Genomic DNA, 19,110 nt, shown 5'->3' with positions numbered 1-19,110 from the left:
AATGAATGATATAATCTAAAGGCATGAATGTTTTTAAAAAGTTAGTGTTAGTGTTGAAATGTTTCTTGAGGACTTAGCATATTAGAATGACTTCTGAAGGATCATATGAAACTGAAAACTAGAAAATAGGTTGCTAAAAGTTCAGTTTTGACATCACCGGAATAAATTACATTATAAAATATATTAAAATATAAAACAGGTATTCTACATTGAAATTATATTTCACAATATTACTGTTCTACTTTGTTTTTGGTCAAATATATGCCGTTAAAAAATTAGCATATTGTGAGCAAAGGTATGTATGCTCTTTTATTTTGGTAATGCAAGAAAATTATGTCTTCGTGATATGTCACCTTATAAAAGCATTCTAAAAAACTTACCAAACCAAAAAAAATTAACACTACGTAGTATGCTGTACACTGACTTTATATATTAACCAGAAATACCGAATCCCCCTAGATAATTCATACGTATCCACAATTCTTTTGTACATTTATTTGTGTATACTCACAATATCAGCAAAACATTATGCTTTTGTAAAATAAAGAAAATAAACAGGGTGCGCTTTCAGGAGTCTCAGTCTCCGTGAATATCTTTCTGAAACGCGTCACTAAAATGAACTGAAACTCAGCGAATTCTTGACACACACATAGAAATATATCTATGGAAAGTTTGATGTGTCTACTTATAAATGAAGCAAATCTTAACAAAAATTCTCTGATAAAGAAATCTGTATGAAACCAACGCAAGGTCCAGCCTTTCCCGTCTGAGTTCATTATCTGTAATGTAGTCACACCCATGTGCAGCGCTCTATTCATACATGTAATCATCCATGTGAGACGCAAGAACATGTGAACGCCCCGATCACCAACATACCGTGAAGATTCATTTCTCTCTCTGTCTAGACCGTATTGCAAAACTGGAGATCAGAGCAGCTTGAGGTTTGTTTGCATTCTGACAAACATATCAAGTTCTTACACATTTGCCAGTGTGGCGACACTCCACTGCACTGATTGTTTTACAAGCTTTAAAATGTCAGGGTCCCCACATATTTTGACCATTTAATTTCCATTTGTTTGTGATCACTGAATATGGCTTTTATTAGATCTGTCAAAGTAGCTTGTTAATGATTTTGATTAAATTTGTTTAATTCAACTACTATTATGGGTTCACTGAAGGTTTACCTACTGCAGGGGTCTCCAACCCTGCTGCTGGACAGCTACAGGAGCTGAACTCTGCTGGACAATAGCTCTCCAGGAGCAGGGTGTGAGATTCCTGACCTGTGTTATTTTTTCATGAAAATTATCTTTTTTCATGAGAATTATGATCTTTAGCCCATGGTGACAAAAGGTTATGCAATTCAAGTTGATTAGTCAAACTTGTGAATGAATTAGACGAGGAACATGCCAAAATGAATGTGAGGCTATATCTTCACAACACTTTAGCGTATTCAGGCTGAATTTGGTGCATGTTATGATGACAATGACCTGAGGGTATGTTAGAAGTTTTAGTAGTGCGCCACCTATTGGTCAATATAAACGGTAGATTTACATTTTTGCTACATTTTGCCACCTATTGGTCAATAATTAATAAGCAATTACATCACATTAAAAGTGATTGTATTTATGGGTTTTCAACCCTTTTGCCTAAAGGCATGAACAAATGTATTTAATTCCTCATTTTTACAGTTGGTCTGACGCTCTTTGCCATGCTTGCTTAGCTCCTCATTTTGTGCATAATTGCTGCTTTCAGCTTTATGTAATATCATATTATGTTTTTGTTTTTGTTGTTCTGTGCAATTTTGAAGGACTAATTAGAATCAAGTGGATCTGATGAAGTCCTTCTTCACAGATAATTTTTGTATTAAATCAAACTCAGATGGGAAAAGTCAATTGCATTCTTTTTATGATGAAATTTAATTATCATTGAAGCTCAACGAGCAAATTCACCCATAAAGGAAACTGTAATTTATAGAAACGTTCTAGTGTGAATACTCTAATATTTCCAGGTATTCCATGATGGTAGGAACCCTGGTTGCCATAATTCACTTTTCCTTTATTGAATGGGGGGGTCGTTTCAGTGCAAATAAAAAAGATAAAATAAAATAAAAAAAATTGAGAGCAATTTCACCCACAGAAGGTCAAAGGAATCAGTGTTTATTTTTCATATGAATGCTCGGGTGTCCCTGAAGTGTCAGTTTGAGTTTGTGGCTGGGCAGTGTGTGAGTGATTTGTTTGGATGAGGTCACTCTCTTCTCTCTAGAGTCTGCCAAAGCCGATAGCTCCTATCCAAATATCTGCAGTGTTTGAGCACAGATGAAGTCATCAGAACACTGATGACAGAACCACAGGCTGGGCAAGGGGCACATATTATAATCACACGCATTTACCCAATATGCAGAGGATACTCATATATTTGCACACAACACCAAATCCACAAATTTTATAACAACGTATTTTCCAAACCAAAAAACAAACACGTTTATCCACACAATATCCCGCAATATGAAAGAAGAGCCTTTCCAGGATCTTGCAGACTGACCATAACACTAAATACTTATGCATGGTCATGATAAGAATGAGTGTAAATAAGCAGGATATGAATTAATATATATATATTTTTCTGGGTCTGGGTTAAAGGGCTTAATTTTATCCATTGGGAATTGATTGGTCACTACATGACAAAAAATTGGACTGAAAAATAAGAGTGAATAGTATCGTCAGCCAAAATGGAAAGACGTTTCAAAGGCAAAGCAAATAATTTGATTTTTTAATTAAAAAAGTTTATGTGGAAAGTTTTCTTTTGAATAACGTGCACTGATGAATCATTCATGATAAAATCAGGAACATTTATAAAGAAAGTAAATAGAGTCAATTTTTCGTTTCTTGTTGACTACGACTTTACAGTGCAAATGAAATATTTTGACATGCTTATGTAAATCTCTGCCTTGAAAATTATATAATAAATGTGATTTGTTAATAGAGGCAAATTGTTGAAAACATGGATAATGACAGGGATTAATCCTGATTGAGAAATCAGTCATTCTCATGGTCTCACCCATCATAAATGAACTGAATAACTTTCACAGAGTCAGTGCTAGAGTCTCAACCCCTGTGTTATTTTCATCCAGACTGATGATTTATATTTTGTCCTTGATGATGTTGGACAGTCCCCCTAATCAACAAATACATGCAGATGAGAGGATCAGAACAGGCTGAGAATGAAATTAAACAGCCTGTTATTGTTACTAAGTAGTAATTGGATATCTCAATATTAATATCTAATATCACATATAAGTGAAAAGAGAGGAAATCAGCAGTCATGAAGGACAGGATGCTGTCCTCCTCACTCTGCATGGCTGAAACCAACCCCTCAATGACCCAGAAGGCCACACTGTACTGGAAACACAGTTCATGCCCTCCTACCACACAGACTATCCAATATTAAAGGGAGAGTTCGATTTGCCACTCATAGACAAATCACATTTTGAGCTGACACACTGAATCTGACAGCACCAGGATTTACAATAAATAAATAAAATAATAATAATAAAAAAAAAAAATCCCTGCTTGTACTTCCTCCAGAGTCAGAGACAGAAAGTTCAGCTCAAAAAAAGTTTTCCTTCATATCTGATGCCCAATTCCTCTTTAATATTATTCCTATTACTCTCTAGAGCTGAAATGGTGCATTAATAAATCATAATATTATTAAAAAACAAAAAACTGATTTATTAATAAATAATGATATTAATAAATACATCAGAAAATAACACACTAAATAGGGCACTTAATTTTAACTTTCATTTTGAATTCTTTTTTCCTTATTCCTCCGTTTAGTGTAAACCTATGGCTACTTAAAATGTGCTTAAAGGATTAGTTCACTTCCTGAATGAAAAAAAAAATGGCCAATCATTTCGCTAGATAAGACCCTTACTCCTCAACTGGGATCGTGTAGAGCCCTTTGAAGCTGCACTGAAACTGCAATTTGTACCTTCAGACCAGAAAGACATTATGGATGACATGGGTGTGAGTAAACTATCAGGAACTTTTTATTCTGGAAGTGAACTAATCCTGAATGGTTAAGATATTTACCATCATATTTAAAGTCAGATCCAGTTTCCCACTTTACTCGCAATGTAGAATGTAGTCTGCTTTTACAGCAAAATATTATGAATTGTTCATACTGCATTCATAATATAAATTTCAGGTATGTGCTGGTCTCAGATCAGCATTTGCGTGCACTTACCATGCGTTTCAGCACGCGGAGCAGCAGTTTCAGCTGTCTGGGCTCAGTGTGTGTCTGCAGTGCATGTGCCAGGCTGAGCAGTTCCTCCGGCTGCAGGCAGTCCGCACCCTCTCCTCCATACAGCTGAGCCAGCAGAGACACACAGTGACTGGCCTCCTCATACACCTCACTGTCATTACACGCCAGCTGCCGGAGAAAAACACCAAGATCTGAATATTTACCCAGGAACAACTAAAATAAAACACAAAATGATAGTATGTATAAACTGTATTACATACAAAGTATACAAAACCAATAATTATCCACAGTGTATTTAATAAAAATCTTTGTCAGTCTTGGTAAAATTGTCAACATTTCTGCATCTAAATAACAGTCAGGATGACTGAACAGGATGAATTATTAAACAGCTGAGCTGCAGCCAAGCTCTCCCTTCATGCAGATATTTCTAGGACTTTTATATTACACTTCTATTGCTTTTGGGAAATATGAAACTACATCCTTCAATACTCAGCACTACAAATCTGTTTGTCTATGCATGGTCAATATTATTATCTTATATATTTATTTCAAAACTTCTCATCAGGTGCCTTATGCTTCACTTGAGATAAGGTGTTATTTTGTAAAAATCACGCTTTAAGGGAAACATATATGCATTTACATTTGCATTTGACAGATATTTTATGCAAAGCAACATTTTATCAGTTTATCAGATTTCCTTGGGAATCAAACCCAAGAACCAAGCCTTTGATGTACTATGTAGACAAAATACGATTCATTCAAAATCCACCTACAGTAGGACATGAACAGGACAGCTCTACTACAAAGGTTGTTCAGAAATCATCAAAGCTTTGACATCTAGATCAACAATGTGGTTCAGGTGAGTTGCATATAGAAATCTTAAGGGTACAGCAGAAAAGTTAATCCTAAATGTAATCCTAAATTCTGCAATTCACCCTCATCTTGTTTCAAACTTGTATAACTTTTTTTATGTGGAACAAAGGGGGATGCTTTTTGTCAGAATGTTATATACTCAATCACACTCATCATTCTCTTTCACTGCATACTGTTTTCTATACAATGACAGTTAACAGTGACATCGATGCTGTCATTCTGCCTAACATCATCTTTTGTGTCCCACAGAAGAAAGGCAGGCATACAGCTTTGGATCAACCTCTGATAGGTAGAAGACAATTAAATGACAATGTTCATTCTTTGAAGACTGAACTATCCCTCAGTTACATAGTTGTATTGTATACCTGTATTTCAGTGAGAGTCCACTGTGGGCAGAGTACTCAGCATTATGACACAAAAATAGAAACCTTCTGCTCACTGTCTATGATAATTGTGGCTGGTTAGGACTAATGGTTGACTGATATGATATATAAAGCTGATATAGGCCTATATGATATCACACTAAATAACATATGCATAACAATTTCTGCAATTAAATTTATATTTATTTTACATAATATTTACTAAAAACTTGAAAAATAAGTAAATAGAAACATTAATTAATTAATCAATTAATTAACCTGATTTATATTTTAGACAGGAACTTCTTGATTCTGTTATCGCTAGTATCTTTCATAAAGACATCAGAACTCTCCTGTCCACATTCAATTAACACGGCTTGGATTCTTTGCATGGACGGAAGTATTTTTATGCAGGTTATACACAGAGCTAATAGCTGGATTTTCTGAATTTTGTGAGGTTTGTGCCATTAAACGTTTCTTAGATATACAAAGACTTGATTAAAACCTGCATCTACTGAATGCAGGGAGTATATGAAAAAAGTATTTTAGTGTTTGCATTTCTATTATTACACAGGGTATTTAAAGCGGTAAACTAAAGAAGGTGGAGGGGAGCTCAGGCACTAGGTTCTCAGTCAAAATATAACTCCTGCTTGACTTATTAGCCAAACAGAAAAACCTATCAGCCAATAATGAAAAAGTGCAAAATATCGGCGATAAATATTGGTTGACCACTAGTTAGGACATGTGTAAGATGGAAGGTGGGAAATGTTTATCCAGAACTAAATTATGACTAATACTGTAAATGGAGTTCAGAGAAATAATAAAATTCAAGCACAAACATGCACCTTTAAGAAAGGAGTGAATCAATGCAGTGGATTTCAAACTTTTTGACTCGAAGCATCCTTCTTTTGTCTTTTTCAATGGTATTTCTGTTGGAATTATGAAGACGCTTCTTGTTTGTAAACTTTTTAACAGTAACTGCCAAGTAAATATATGAAATTATTTTTTTCCAGATTGAACATTGTGATTATGTATGTTCTTCAATGGAAACTACATAATATGTATTGAAAAACCACCCTGTGGCATCCTTGGAAGTTTGTTGAGGCCCCCCAGTGGGGGGCAGTCCCTAGTCTGAGAAAAAGACTTAAATCAATATAATTACTGACTACTTGTTCACATGACACATGAATGTGTAAACATAAACACTATGCATTTTGTCAGATGAATTTAATCAAATAAATGTCATCATATTTTTTGTTTGTTTTCTATTGTTTAAAATAGTTACATCCAATTATTGGATTGCATTTGTCTAAAAAGATATTAAAATGTAAGTAAATACACCTTTTGCAATAATTATTTATAAAGTACTAAAATGATCGAGAGTACCAGCATAGTATTCTGCTGTGGCAAACTGTGGCTTTCTGTCATATTTCTAATTACTAATAACTATTATAATTACACACACACACACACACATACATATAAGGATGTGTCGTGATATACCGTTATATATAAATCATGAAATATCGATATCGTGTTAATTTAGGGTGTGACGATATACCAGTATTGGCGATAACCACGATATTTAAAATGAAACTTATGATAATACGATATGCAAATAGCCCACTACAGCTCCAGTACCTGGTTGTCCTCCTAGGAGGCAGTATTGCACCTTGATGCTGACACCTGTCAATCAAGAAGACGACGCAGCGCACAGCCGCGCTACTCCGGGAAGAACCATGTTCAAACAGTAAGTTGCAATTATTTTCATAGTCATGGAATGGGAAAGGTTCCATTAACCTGTTAACAGCAGTTTCCTGTGTTCATATATTTAAATAAAGGGGTGATTCTTTTAATAAGTACCGCATTTTCTTTACTCATCTAATTTTTTTATTTGTATTTGCAATCAAGTCATGGCCAATACAGCCTGTTCATACCACTTGATTTTTTTGTTCAAATCTATTACACGATTAAAACAAATCTAGAAAACTGAGTGACAACATTACTACATTAAACTCTGTAAAATGTTAAGCTGGTCGCATGTGCCATGCACTTAATGCCTCATCTTCAGCCATTTTAGAAGCACATTAATACTGAATTAGAAGCGCGCTAACTGCATGCTTAATTGGCAGCGGTGCAACTATAGGTTAAAGAGATTGAAATACAGGTATGCAAGTTAACAGGTTAAAGTATCAGTTTTGATGTTAATATGTTTCTCTCTTGTTATTTCATAGGGAGCTTCAAAGAAGACAGAGAAAGCCAAATTCTCTCAGGTCAGCTGTGACCTGAAGAAGAAGAAGTGAAAATTTATGTGCCCTGTGTTCATCAGTATCCTTATGTTCATTGGGTAAAATGAAAAATTAAATAAACCAAATAAAAATTAATTTGGCTGATTCCACAAGTTTTATATAGATACCGCGATACATTGATACCGTGAATTCTTTTGGCCCCAATTCTTTTGTGCCGTGGTGTGAAAAATCTAATATTGTGACAGCCCTACTATATATATAATATATATATATATATATATATATATATATATATATATATATATATATATGTATATGTATGTATATACAGATGCTGGTCATATAATTAGAATATCATCAAAAAGTTGATTTATTTCACTAATTCCATTCAAAAAGTGAAACTTGTATATTATATTCATTCATTACACACAGACTGATATATTTCAAATGTTTATTTCTTTTAATTTTTATGATTATAACTGACAACTAAGGAAAATCCCAAATTCAGTATCTCAGAAAATTAGAATATTAATTAAGACCAATACAAAGAAAGGATTTTTAGAAATCTTGGCCGACTGAAAAGTATGAACATGAAAAGTATGAGCATGGGGCTCCTTTTGCCTGAATTGCTGCAGCAATGCGGCGTGGCATGGAGTCGATCATTCTGTGGCTCAGGTGTTATGAGAGCCCAGGTTGCTCTGATAGTGGTCTTCAGCTCTTCTGCATTCTTGGGTCTGGCATATCGCATTTTCCTCTTCACAATACCCCATAGATTTTCTATGGGGTTGAGGTCAGGCGAGTTTGCTGGCCAATTATGAACGGGGATACCATGGTCCTTAAACCAGGTACTGGTAGCTTTGGCACTGTGTGCAGGTGCCAAGTCCTGTTGATAAAATGAAATCTGCATCTCCATAAAGTTGGTCAGCAGCAGGAAGCATGAAGTGCTCTAAAACTTCCTGGTATACGGCTGCGTTGACCTTGGACCTCAGAAAACACAGTGGACCAACACCAGCAGATGACATGACACCCCAAACCATCACTGACTGTGGAAACTTTACACTGGACCTCAAGCAACTTGGATTGTGTGCCTCTCCTCTCTTCCTCCAGACTCTGGGACCCTGAGTTGCATACGTCTGTGCGTAGTGGTTCTTGAAGCACTGACTCCAGCTGCAGTCCACTCTTTGTGAATCTACTCCACATTTTTGAATGGGTTTTGTTTCACAATCCTCTCCAGGGTGCGGTTATCCCTACTGCTTGAACAATTTTTTCCACCACATCTTTTCCTTTCCTTCGCCTCTCTATTAATGTGCTTGGACACAGAGCTCTGTGAACAGCCAGCCTCTTTTGCAATGACCTTTTGTGTCTTGCCATCCTTGTGCAAGGTGTCAATGGTTGTCTTTTGGACAACTGTCAAGTCACTAGTCTTCCCCACGATTGTGTAGCCTACAGAACTAGACTGAGAGACCATTTAAAGGCCTTTGCAGGTGTTTTGAGTTAATTAGCTGATTAGAGTGTGGCACCAGGTGTCTTCAATATTGAACCTTTCCACAATATTCTAATTTTCTGAGATACTGAATTTGGGATTTTCCTTAGTTGTCAGTTATAATCATCTAAATTAAAAGAAATAAACATTTGAAATATATCAGTCTGTGTGTAATGAACGAATATAATATACAAGTTTCACTTTTTGAATGGAATTAGTGAAATAATCAAAATAATTTTTGATGATATTCTAATTATATGAACAGCACCTGTATATATATATATATATATATATATATATATATATATATATATATATATATATATGTACCCATTGATTAAAGTGTTAAGTTTACCATAATTATATGGTAAACTTAACACTTTAATCAATGGGTTCCAGAAGCTTTAAACTGCATTAGTGTGAATGTAAATCATATTGTGTAACACTTCAAGATTTAATTTTGTGTTTAATTTTTGCACAATTTCCATACCCTGCACTGCACCGGAAGTTGCGGTGGCCGCTGATGCTAAATGGTAATCAAAGATTGAAGCTCTTTAAAAATAACATCAATCAAAAACAAAATCTAATTACAATAAACATCAATAACCAAACTCGAATTAGCTGAAATTGCAATAAGCCAAATACTGAAAAAAAAAAACACTAATAAAAATGATATAATCCCAAAAGACTGTGCTCCCCCAAAATCGAATCCATTGACACACAAGGACCGTGGGGATTTTCTCTGCCGCTTATTTAGGCCCTCAAAGGCCTGTGTGGCCGGCTCAGGGATTCCAGCCTCTTTTCGGCACTGATCTGATACTGCCCTCTGCCATAAAGGCATAATCCCAAGAGTCTCTGGGGCAAGCGCCAGGCGCGCCTAATCCCGCCCCTCTTTGTGATGTCGCTGGCCACTCCAGAATGGAGTGTGGGGCTTAGGGAGGCCACACAATACCCCTAAAGAGCACCGCCCCCTCCCTGGCCCAAAGAGAGGCTGACCAGAGGGAGATCCCCGGCACTGAAAGGCCTTTGGTGTGCATCCACGGGCTCCGCGGTTCCGGTATTGTTCACATGCCAACACAGAGTCAGAGCAGAACAAGAGTTAACACCTGCTTAGACGGCCTCCCAAATCTACCCTGTTTACTTAGCAGGGTTTGTAGATGCATCGGGGAAATCAGACTGAGGAGTCTAATGGGACTGTGGGCTGAAAAGCACACAGGAATCAGGGAGATTAGGGAGTGTTAATGCCACTGTGGGCTGTGAAAGGATGATTGGAGGAGAGAAAGAAAGAATGAGAAGAGGAGGAGAACCAAAGCCTATGGGGACATGTAACTAGTAGGCCTCTCATGACCTCCACACTCGGGCACAAAACTGGGCCTGTGTATTTGAGGCAATCGATATTTCCCACCGCCTCATGCACCACTGCCTTTGGAACAAACAACACTGCAAATTACATTTTTCAAACCATGTGTTGCTTCAAACTGTGAACTCAGCCGCCGCGTAAACAGACTGCAGGGAAGATCATGTGTGATTGTTTGTGGGCAAAAAGAAAAAAAAAGAAAAGTGTGTGGAGTAAACACATGAAAAGCCTTTTATGAGCAGAGACTTTGAGGTGACACATTTCCCTTTCGGATCAACTATTTAAAATGCAGTATGTCCCTAGCACACAGAGACAATCTGTTCACCTGATCCTTGAGCACCATTCGCCCTTGACAAAATACTCACATACGGTCCCATCCTGGTGACCTGCTTCCACATATATGCATATGCGCGCACACACACAACATACACACAAACTCAGCCAATGCTGTGTGTGCCACTCCTATGGCTGTGGATTTTTGTTTGAATGGCCCTTAGAATTATCTGGAGCTCAGAAAAAATAAATAAATAAAATTAATAAAAATTAATAAAGTATTTTTTTTAAATAAATATACATATATTTTTTAAAGTAGTGCCCTATCATTATTAAACAGATGGTTTAAAAACCCAAGGTCAATGAGAGAGTGAAGCTGTTTATTTAGTAAAGAATGGAATTAATTTTAACCAAACACTATATGCATCATTTGTGCAGTGGTTAAAATATTTTGGCCTTTACAAATGTCGCTTTAATGATACAACAGAATCATGACTTATTCACAATGAGTATGAATAGGAGCACTTTTCACAATTTCAATTAATTAATTGACATGTTGCAGGACTTGACGACTTTTGAGTTTTAGATTACAGATGTGGTATTCTGAGACAAAACTTATATGTCTCTGTGATATAAGAAATTCTTTACTATTTCTGTCCAGTCTTCTGCTTTGCACACTTTTTTTTGCACTTTTTTTCTGACATTTGCACAATTTGTCAAAATGGATTTAAATGTAGTGTAAAGTTAGCCAAAATATTTAAAGGACTAAATGCATATGTCAGTAGATGTAAAGAATGTTGTGAATAACATGTTCTGCTGAATGACGAAATTCTGTGGAAATCTTTCTACACAATTCTGCAGGTGGGTAGGTGACATTAAATTTCAAGCGCTGACAGCAGTGTCCTGCAATGTGACATGATGTACTTTATTTGAAACTATTAAGAAAAAATATCTTTTAATACTTGCACTGTTAAAAAAAATAGCGTAACACTATTTAAATGAACTGTAGTTAAAATGTAATGCACTGTATGTAATATAGCACCTTAAATTTAGATTTTATATATGCATATACATTTTCTTCTAAAATTTTGATCTGCAAAACAGTGGGACACTGATGATTTAATTGCCTCTAACACAGTTATGATGTTGTTCATTAAAAACGCAGCTGGCATTTATTAACCGACGTTGTCAAATGATGAGATGACTGAAATCCTGCTGGCATCATCTCTTTTGTTTATCATACATCTTTACTGTTAGAAAGTACAGGGTTATAATGGAAAATGCACTCAGCTGCTTCTGACGACTTGATAGGGAAGACATGATGAGATGACTGGTAATTAATACAGTGAGCAGCCAATGTGTGCTGTTTTTTACTGTCCACTATGTAACTTATAGGAAGCGAATCAGTGCACAGTTCTGAAAATGTCTGATTCCCTGGGCAGTGCATTTACTGAACTAGGGAGTAGATAGAAACAAACCCATGGTTTTTCATCTTCAGCTATTCCAGAAGGTACATGTCACTGTAATGTGTTTGTATTTAAATATTTTCCCAAAAAGGTCCACCAGAGACCACTGGTCAAACAACAGACAATCTTGTTGAGACATTGTTGGTTTTGGGCTTAAACAGATCTTTCATATTGTCACATAGCCACAGGCCACATTTATTCTTGAAAAAATTATATTTGTTTTGTATCCGTATTTGCATTGACTTCCTTCTAATGCGTCTCTGGTGTGATCAATTAGAGATCACACCACACTTACGTATGTACAGTGCCATTCGCCACTTATTGCATGAGGTTGCATTCATTGAAACATTTCTCGTATATTTTCCATCATTACATCATTTGCATCATTTCTGGAGTTTCCTGTCAGTAAAAGATAGTAACAGGGATTAAAACTGCAGAAAAAAGGAGGAAAAGTCTTAAAGTGCTCACTTTGGGGAGATAAATTAAAGAAGCAAGATTCCAAGTTTGTTGATCATCTTATTACTTAATTACATATTTATTACATAGTAATTACATTTTGCTGAGTGGGACATGAATAATAAAAAAAAAAACTAATTTGCATTTACATCTTCATTAAATGCAGTAAGAATCCATCCAAGACCATCTCCAGACCATCTTGGGTAAATTTACATCTTGCTTTTAATGTGGTCAGTTATGACATCATTACATAAAACACTTTAAGAACACTGCCTTGATTGATTTGCAAGATAATGATAGAATATCAGATTTTAGATAAATAAATCAACCCAGGGTTTAAAAACTTTTTTTTTTTTTTTTTTCGCAGCAGAATTGCATGTTTTAGAGTGTAACAATGTGTCTGTCAGTTTTTCCTGGCACAGTGGGCAAAATCAGCTTGGATTCTGCCTTGAGGGTCATGTGGGCACAGCTTGCCACTCAAACACACACACACACACACACACACACACACACACACACACACACACACACACACACACACACACACACACACACACACACACACACACACACAGAGAGAGAACCTGGATCCATCTCTGAGGGTTACAGAGTTGAGTGGAGTGTGTTGGTGGGGAGCTGGTCTCTGGTCTTTCTGCCATCTGTGAAAATTTTATGCCACAGTGCATCACTATGCCAACCACTTTCATTTGGCTCTCTCTCTATCTTCAGTAGAAGGGACTGTCAGTGTAGTCTCATCTAGACGTGTCAGCTGAAAGCCTCTATCAGACATGAGTCATATACAGTGAAAAAAATCTACAACAATGGAATACGAAATACAACAAAGCCTTCCACACAACCTAATACTGAACTGCATTTCTGTTTATTGCATCTTCCACAAACACTCAGACCCTCTTTTCAAAGGCAGTGCAGAGTCTTCATCTACGCCTGGCTGTCCTAATACACTTTCATGAGTGAAAGATACAAAACCTTGGCAAACACACAAAATTCACTGGCGATGAAATTCAGTCTATCTCTCTGTCAATTTGTGGCTTCCATGAAATGAATGAGAAGTAAATCTCTCTTTTCAATTATGAATGTCTCACTCGTCTGAATTGATTATTTGTGAAATGGATGCTCCATTATTCATTATAGGGATCGGTTAATGACGATGGAGAGCAGAGGGTGTGTAAAAACAGCCCTTACACACTTACTATAGTCTAATAATGGATTTCACATCAAGAATTCTTTATTATACATCACAAAATTATTGCTGGACACAGTGGAAGCAATCTAATGCAAACTGCTATTTAAATTACATTCTTATTTGTAGGATGGTCATCACTAATGTAATCTGTGTCATCAGGCATGATATGATATCTTTGTTTACCACTGTATCGTCCGCATATCATCAGATCTCTAAAAAACAAAAGTTCCAATTAGACCCAAGAAGGGTATTTCAGTCTGACATTGTGTCAACCCTGGAACCTTTGAGACTAAGCATGGACCAATCTGCTGTAAGTGTAAGACTAGAGAGAGAACAATGTATCCCGCTGACTTCTGAAATGTAACAAAACAATTTAAGACATAATGTACACACTGCAGCTAAATTTGGTTTTCAATTCGCCTTTTATTGCTTACCTATGCTGTTCTGTACAAAAAAGAGTTTAGTAATTTACGAGAGAACTGACTCCCGATATATGCAGATAGTCCCAACCACATTTGCAGAAATTCTGCAGGGTGTACGGAACTGAAATGAACAACTAGTTGTTAAAGACGTGCTTAAATGTATATCAGAGTTGTGGTGCAAGAAATCATAGACAAGGAGGTACATCTTGTCTCAGTGTTGCCAGATCTTGCTATAAAAAATGACAAATAAGAACAATCCTATAATAAACTTAAATCCAAATGTGTTATCTTACCACATACCAAAATATTGTGACATGCAGCTGTCTACTTTATTATCGGTAACACTTTAGTATTGGGTCCAATTCTCACTATTTACTTGCTGCTTATAAGCATGCCTATTATTAACATATTGGCTGTTTATTAGTAATTATAAAGCACATATTCTGTATGACCATATTCTACATCCCTTAATTCCCAATACCTAAACTTAAAAACTACCTTACTAGTAATAAGCAGCGATTTAGGAGTTTACTGAGGCAAACTTCAAAATGTATTCAATTACAAATCATGCACGTTAAAGTGTTTTGAGGACATAATATAGTATTGTGCAAGAAATGCACAAATATAAGTATTTATTAATTATTTGTGATTATAGCTGGAAACTGCAGTGAAATATATGTACAGGTGCGTTTTTGTAGTTTTGCAGAAAATGTAGGGAGAGTCACGTATTTCCAGTGAGTCTGGGTTGGGTTTCAGTGAACTGATCACAAAGTGTTTTAGACACAAAGCATCTTAATACCAGGGCCAACGGGTTCTTTACAAAAGAAATCATTGCTAAAGACAAAGTCTTGATTTTTGAAAATTAATCTGCTCTGGTGATGGATGGATGAAGATTCCAATCAGTATTTCAGTTCAGCACCTCCAGATTGTTCTGTGAACTCCAGGTGAAGGTAGTGTGCAGGTCAGAGAATGGAGGAAACATTTTCATAAATGTTTAATGCTATAGTCTTATAATGTCCCATGGAGGACAACATTGAGAACCAGATTTATTGAAGTTTATTTAAAAGTTACGGACCTGAAAAACAACATATTTTCAAAACAGAGTTGAAAGACTCTCAGAATAACTAGTCAGTCCTAAGTAAGCCCTGTATGTCTGAGTTGTAGCATGGGGGTAGCTTGTGGGGATGTGGGTTTGAACCTGGCCTGGCTCATGTCCCAGTTTCATTCCCCCTCTGTCTCCCTTTACTGCCAGTTTTTTAGTGTCCTATTTAATAATAGGTAAAATGGCAGCTCTGTATAAGTAACCTCTGATATGTTACGAGTAATATCTGGATGTTTACCACAGTCCTTCAAAAGAGTAACCGCAGATATTCAAATTAATAGGATGCATAACCTTTTATTAACGCAATATTATAGACCAGCACATTAGACCGCATGCTAAAACACTTTCTGGATACTACATTTAATCTCTTAACTATCTTTGGTACACTATTGTCATATGGCAGCATATAATAGTTTTAGTTTTCTCATTATTTTTATGAAATAACAACAAATTGATATATTGAAAATAAAAGGTTATTCTTAAACAAGCAAAACAACGCTACACTTTTTAAATCACTTGACATCTGACAAAACAGATAAATATGTAATTTAGTATTATTATTATTATTATTATTATTTAATTGAAAAACAAACAAACATGATCTGCCCCCAATGCAGAAAATTAAAGGTTATAAAAACAAATATAGTGAATGTGTCTATGTATTCAATGCTAACATGTGCAAACGATGGATAGATCAAACTAGTTTTAGAAACACAGTAACTTTCTGGACTGGACTAGTAGACCATCCTGGCCCACCCGTAATTTAGATTTGGTTAAATGCAAAACAGTTGGAAAATTAGTATGGATAGTAGCACATAAACAAACAAAAGACGGACTGACCAGCTGAATGAGGAGGTTGTTTAGCTCTGTCAGTGGCTTGTTGATGAGCAGTAGTTCCTCTGCAGCCTCAGTGTCTTCATTACTCTCTGATCTCTACAAAAAAGAGAATGAGAGTATTATTAGATTGAGAAGAAAAAGCAACAGGGAGAAAGCAGGAGAGGCGAACTGAAGAAAATGAGGACAGTCAGTCATTGGGGGGCTGCTTAGAGAAGAGAACTCCAGACCCAACGCAGCAGAGGATTGAGCGTCTGAGAGACTCCTGCTCATGTAATCATCACAGGAAGTACAGTAGCTTGAAGCTGGTGCTATTTTTAACAGAGACGCTCCTCAGAGGTGTGCTGGGGTCTCTGCACACTGCCCAGCTCGGCTGCCAGAATGGAACAATGTGTGCAGCTCTCTGTATACCAACAGCCACAACATCTTACTCTTTAGTAACAGCTGTCAGAGTGAGACAGACAAAAATAGACAACAACAGCAAAAATGCATAAGAAATGCAAACTTTGTTACCCATCAGCCATCAGCGAGAGCAGCCAAGCAGTGAATCTGGTTCAAAAGTTCATGGCGCTGTCTCCAGCTGTCGTATTTTGGCTAATATTTCAGTGAATATGAGAGTCTGGGATCCTCATGCAGATTGACAGACCGGGGCAATGAGATTACAGCAGGCATTCGCTTAATGGGACTGCAGCTTTTTACAATTAAACTCCCTTCACTCATTTCAAATATTAATGATGGACTTTGGGTTGACATCGTGAGAGAAACCATGAATGCGAGAGGGAAGGACAGTCAGTGCAGTGGGAAAAGTGTTCGGTAACGTCTCGCTCATCATTATCACCCAAATGATTTTTTTTTTAAATAAGCTTTGCATTTCTCTCTTTCTGTCGCTGTCTTTTTTTTCTCTCTCTGAGAACTGAATTCCATCACACGCTCCTTTTCCGCAATGTCCGTGCATAAATATGTATGGAAGGACGCTGAGTGAAAGACAAAGGCCTTGGGTGGATAATGAGGGCTGAGGAGGAACTGACAGGGGAGTGACTTCCTGTATGCCACATACCTGACTTTAAAGCGCTGTTTACCACAGGTCTGCTGAAGCACACCGGTAAAAAAAGCACTGGGAACTATTAGACGTCAAAGTACTGGAAATTGAACACGAACGCTCGCACACGTGAGCTCGGTAGCTCTGACAAAGATGTCCACGGCGAGTAATTATGGGTAAAAGGTGTGGTGGATCCACTTGGAGTGAGTGGCAGCATGTATCCTGCTGGTATCTGCATAGCAGTTCTCATTGCATAACAATCTAATCATCAGTGAGGAGAGGATCCAGACATGAACCCCCTAAAAGCATGCCTACGGCGACAGTAGCAGGCAAGCGCTCCCGGAGGACGGGGGGGCTGGGGGGGTATAGGGAAAGAGATAGAGAAACGAGGAGAAGCTCAAGAAATGAGGGTGACAGAGTGAGAGATGTTTACAAACAAGAGGATGGGACGGCGAGGGTGTGAGAGGAAAAATACAATATGAATGTATAAATATGAACTACTGGAATGAGAAAAAGAGAATGAGAGGATTAACAGCAGACTGTGACATGAGAAACAAGAAAGACCAAGAAAAATTAAAGGACATCTGGATTAATAATGGCTTGTTTCCACCTGTTTATTATTTGATAATAAATTAAATCGTCAAGTAAATCAATCAGATTAAAAAAAAAAAAAAAAAAAAGACTACTTATTTTTACTAGTATTTTTATTGTATTGAAATTGATTTTCTGAAAAGTTTGTATCACACTCCAACCCTGAAAAGACTGGGGATATAAATGGGGATGTACATTTTTTAATGTACACAGATGTAAAGCCTTTTATTTATGGATGAGTCTGAATTGGACAGAAGCAGAAAATAGAGGAATAAAGCATTAAATATTTTTTAAGATATACACTAGAGTATTTAGAGTATGTTAGAGGCAGATTTTTTTTATTTTATTGTTATTATTATTATTTGTGTTATTTTTTATCAAGTTTCAAAATTTTATTTATTAGTTGTTACAGCCCTAGGTTAAAGAAGAAACAATAGCTTTTGACAATCTTCGGTTCAGTACAGAGCTGCTATATCTTAGTGCTTCAAAATTCTATTTTTGAAGAGAGAAAAACAAAACAACAAAAACTCATTACTTGACCACAGTATCCTACTAGTTTGATGCTGGATGACTAGTAGACCATCCTGACCCATCTATAATTTATGCAAAAGAAAAGGTTAGAGGTGAAACAGAAAATTAGTATGGAGGGAAAATTATTTTGGCACTTCTCCAGTGGAGACTCTAGTGATAATGTTCAAAGGAATGACTTTATATTATTTTCTCTGTGGGACAATGTTAATAAACACAAACAGAAAAAAAAAAAGTTTTGTGATATATATATATATAAAAAAAAGAAATAAATAAAAACAGGCATCTCAAACCTCCTGACTCTAAAACTGATGAAATTTAGTTCCAGTAAGACCCTTTGGACCCTAATGGTTACATTAGTAAAAGTATATGGGGATAGACAGTAAACATTAAGAAAATGTAAATATATTAATACATTTGTAAAAGATTTCCACAAGACGTAACATTACATGTGTTGGAAGGAGACCTTATGATGACAATTGAAAGAATTACTGTTAGTTAATTTTGTTGTAATTTTTGTTTTTTAAATTTATTGTAAAGTGCTTCTAGTTTAAAATAATTGTTTTCTATTTTTATATATTTATTGATGTGATGGCAAAACTGAATTT

The 19,110-nt window shown here is 36.3% G+C and overlaps 1 protein-coding gene across 2 annotated transcripts in view; it reads right to left on the bottom strand.

Annotated features, from left to right (window-relative positions):
* Window positions 1-19,110, bottom strand: part of ulk4 (unc-51 like kinase 4) — a 187,157-nt gene that overhangs the window by 26,894 nt on the left and 141,153 nt on the right. For both annotated transcript variants that reach the window (XM_042771992.1, XM_042771993.1), the window contains exons 34-35: window positions 16,351-16,443; window positions 4,246-4,431 (exon numbers count right to left, since the gene is read on the bottom strand). In XM_042771992.1, coding sequence (XP_042627926.1) covers window positions 4,246-4,431; window positions 16,351-16,443 — 279 coding nt within the window. The remainder of the gene's footprint in view (window positions 1-4,245; window positions 4,432-16,350; window positions 16,444-19,110) is intronic.

This window comes from Cyprinus carpio, chromosome A16 (assembly GCF_018340385.1).
Source record: "Cyprinus carpio isolate SPL01 chromosome A16, ASM1834038v1, whole genome shotgun sequence".
In the NCBI taxonomy this organism is placed as follows: domain Eukaryota; kingdom Metazoa; phylum Chordata; class Actinopteri; order Cypriniformes; family Cyprinidae; genus Cyprinus; species Cyprinus carpio.
The sequence above is the reverse complement of the archived record's forward strand: the minus strand, read 5'-3'. Positions and strand labels throughout refer to the sequence as shown.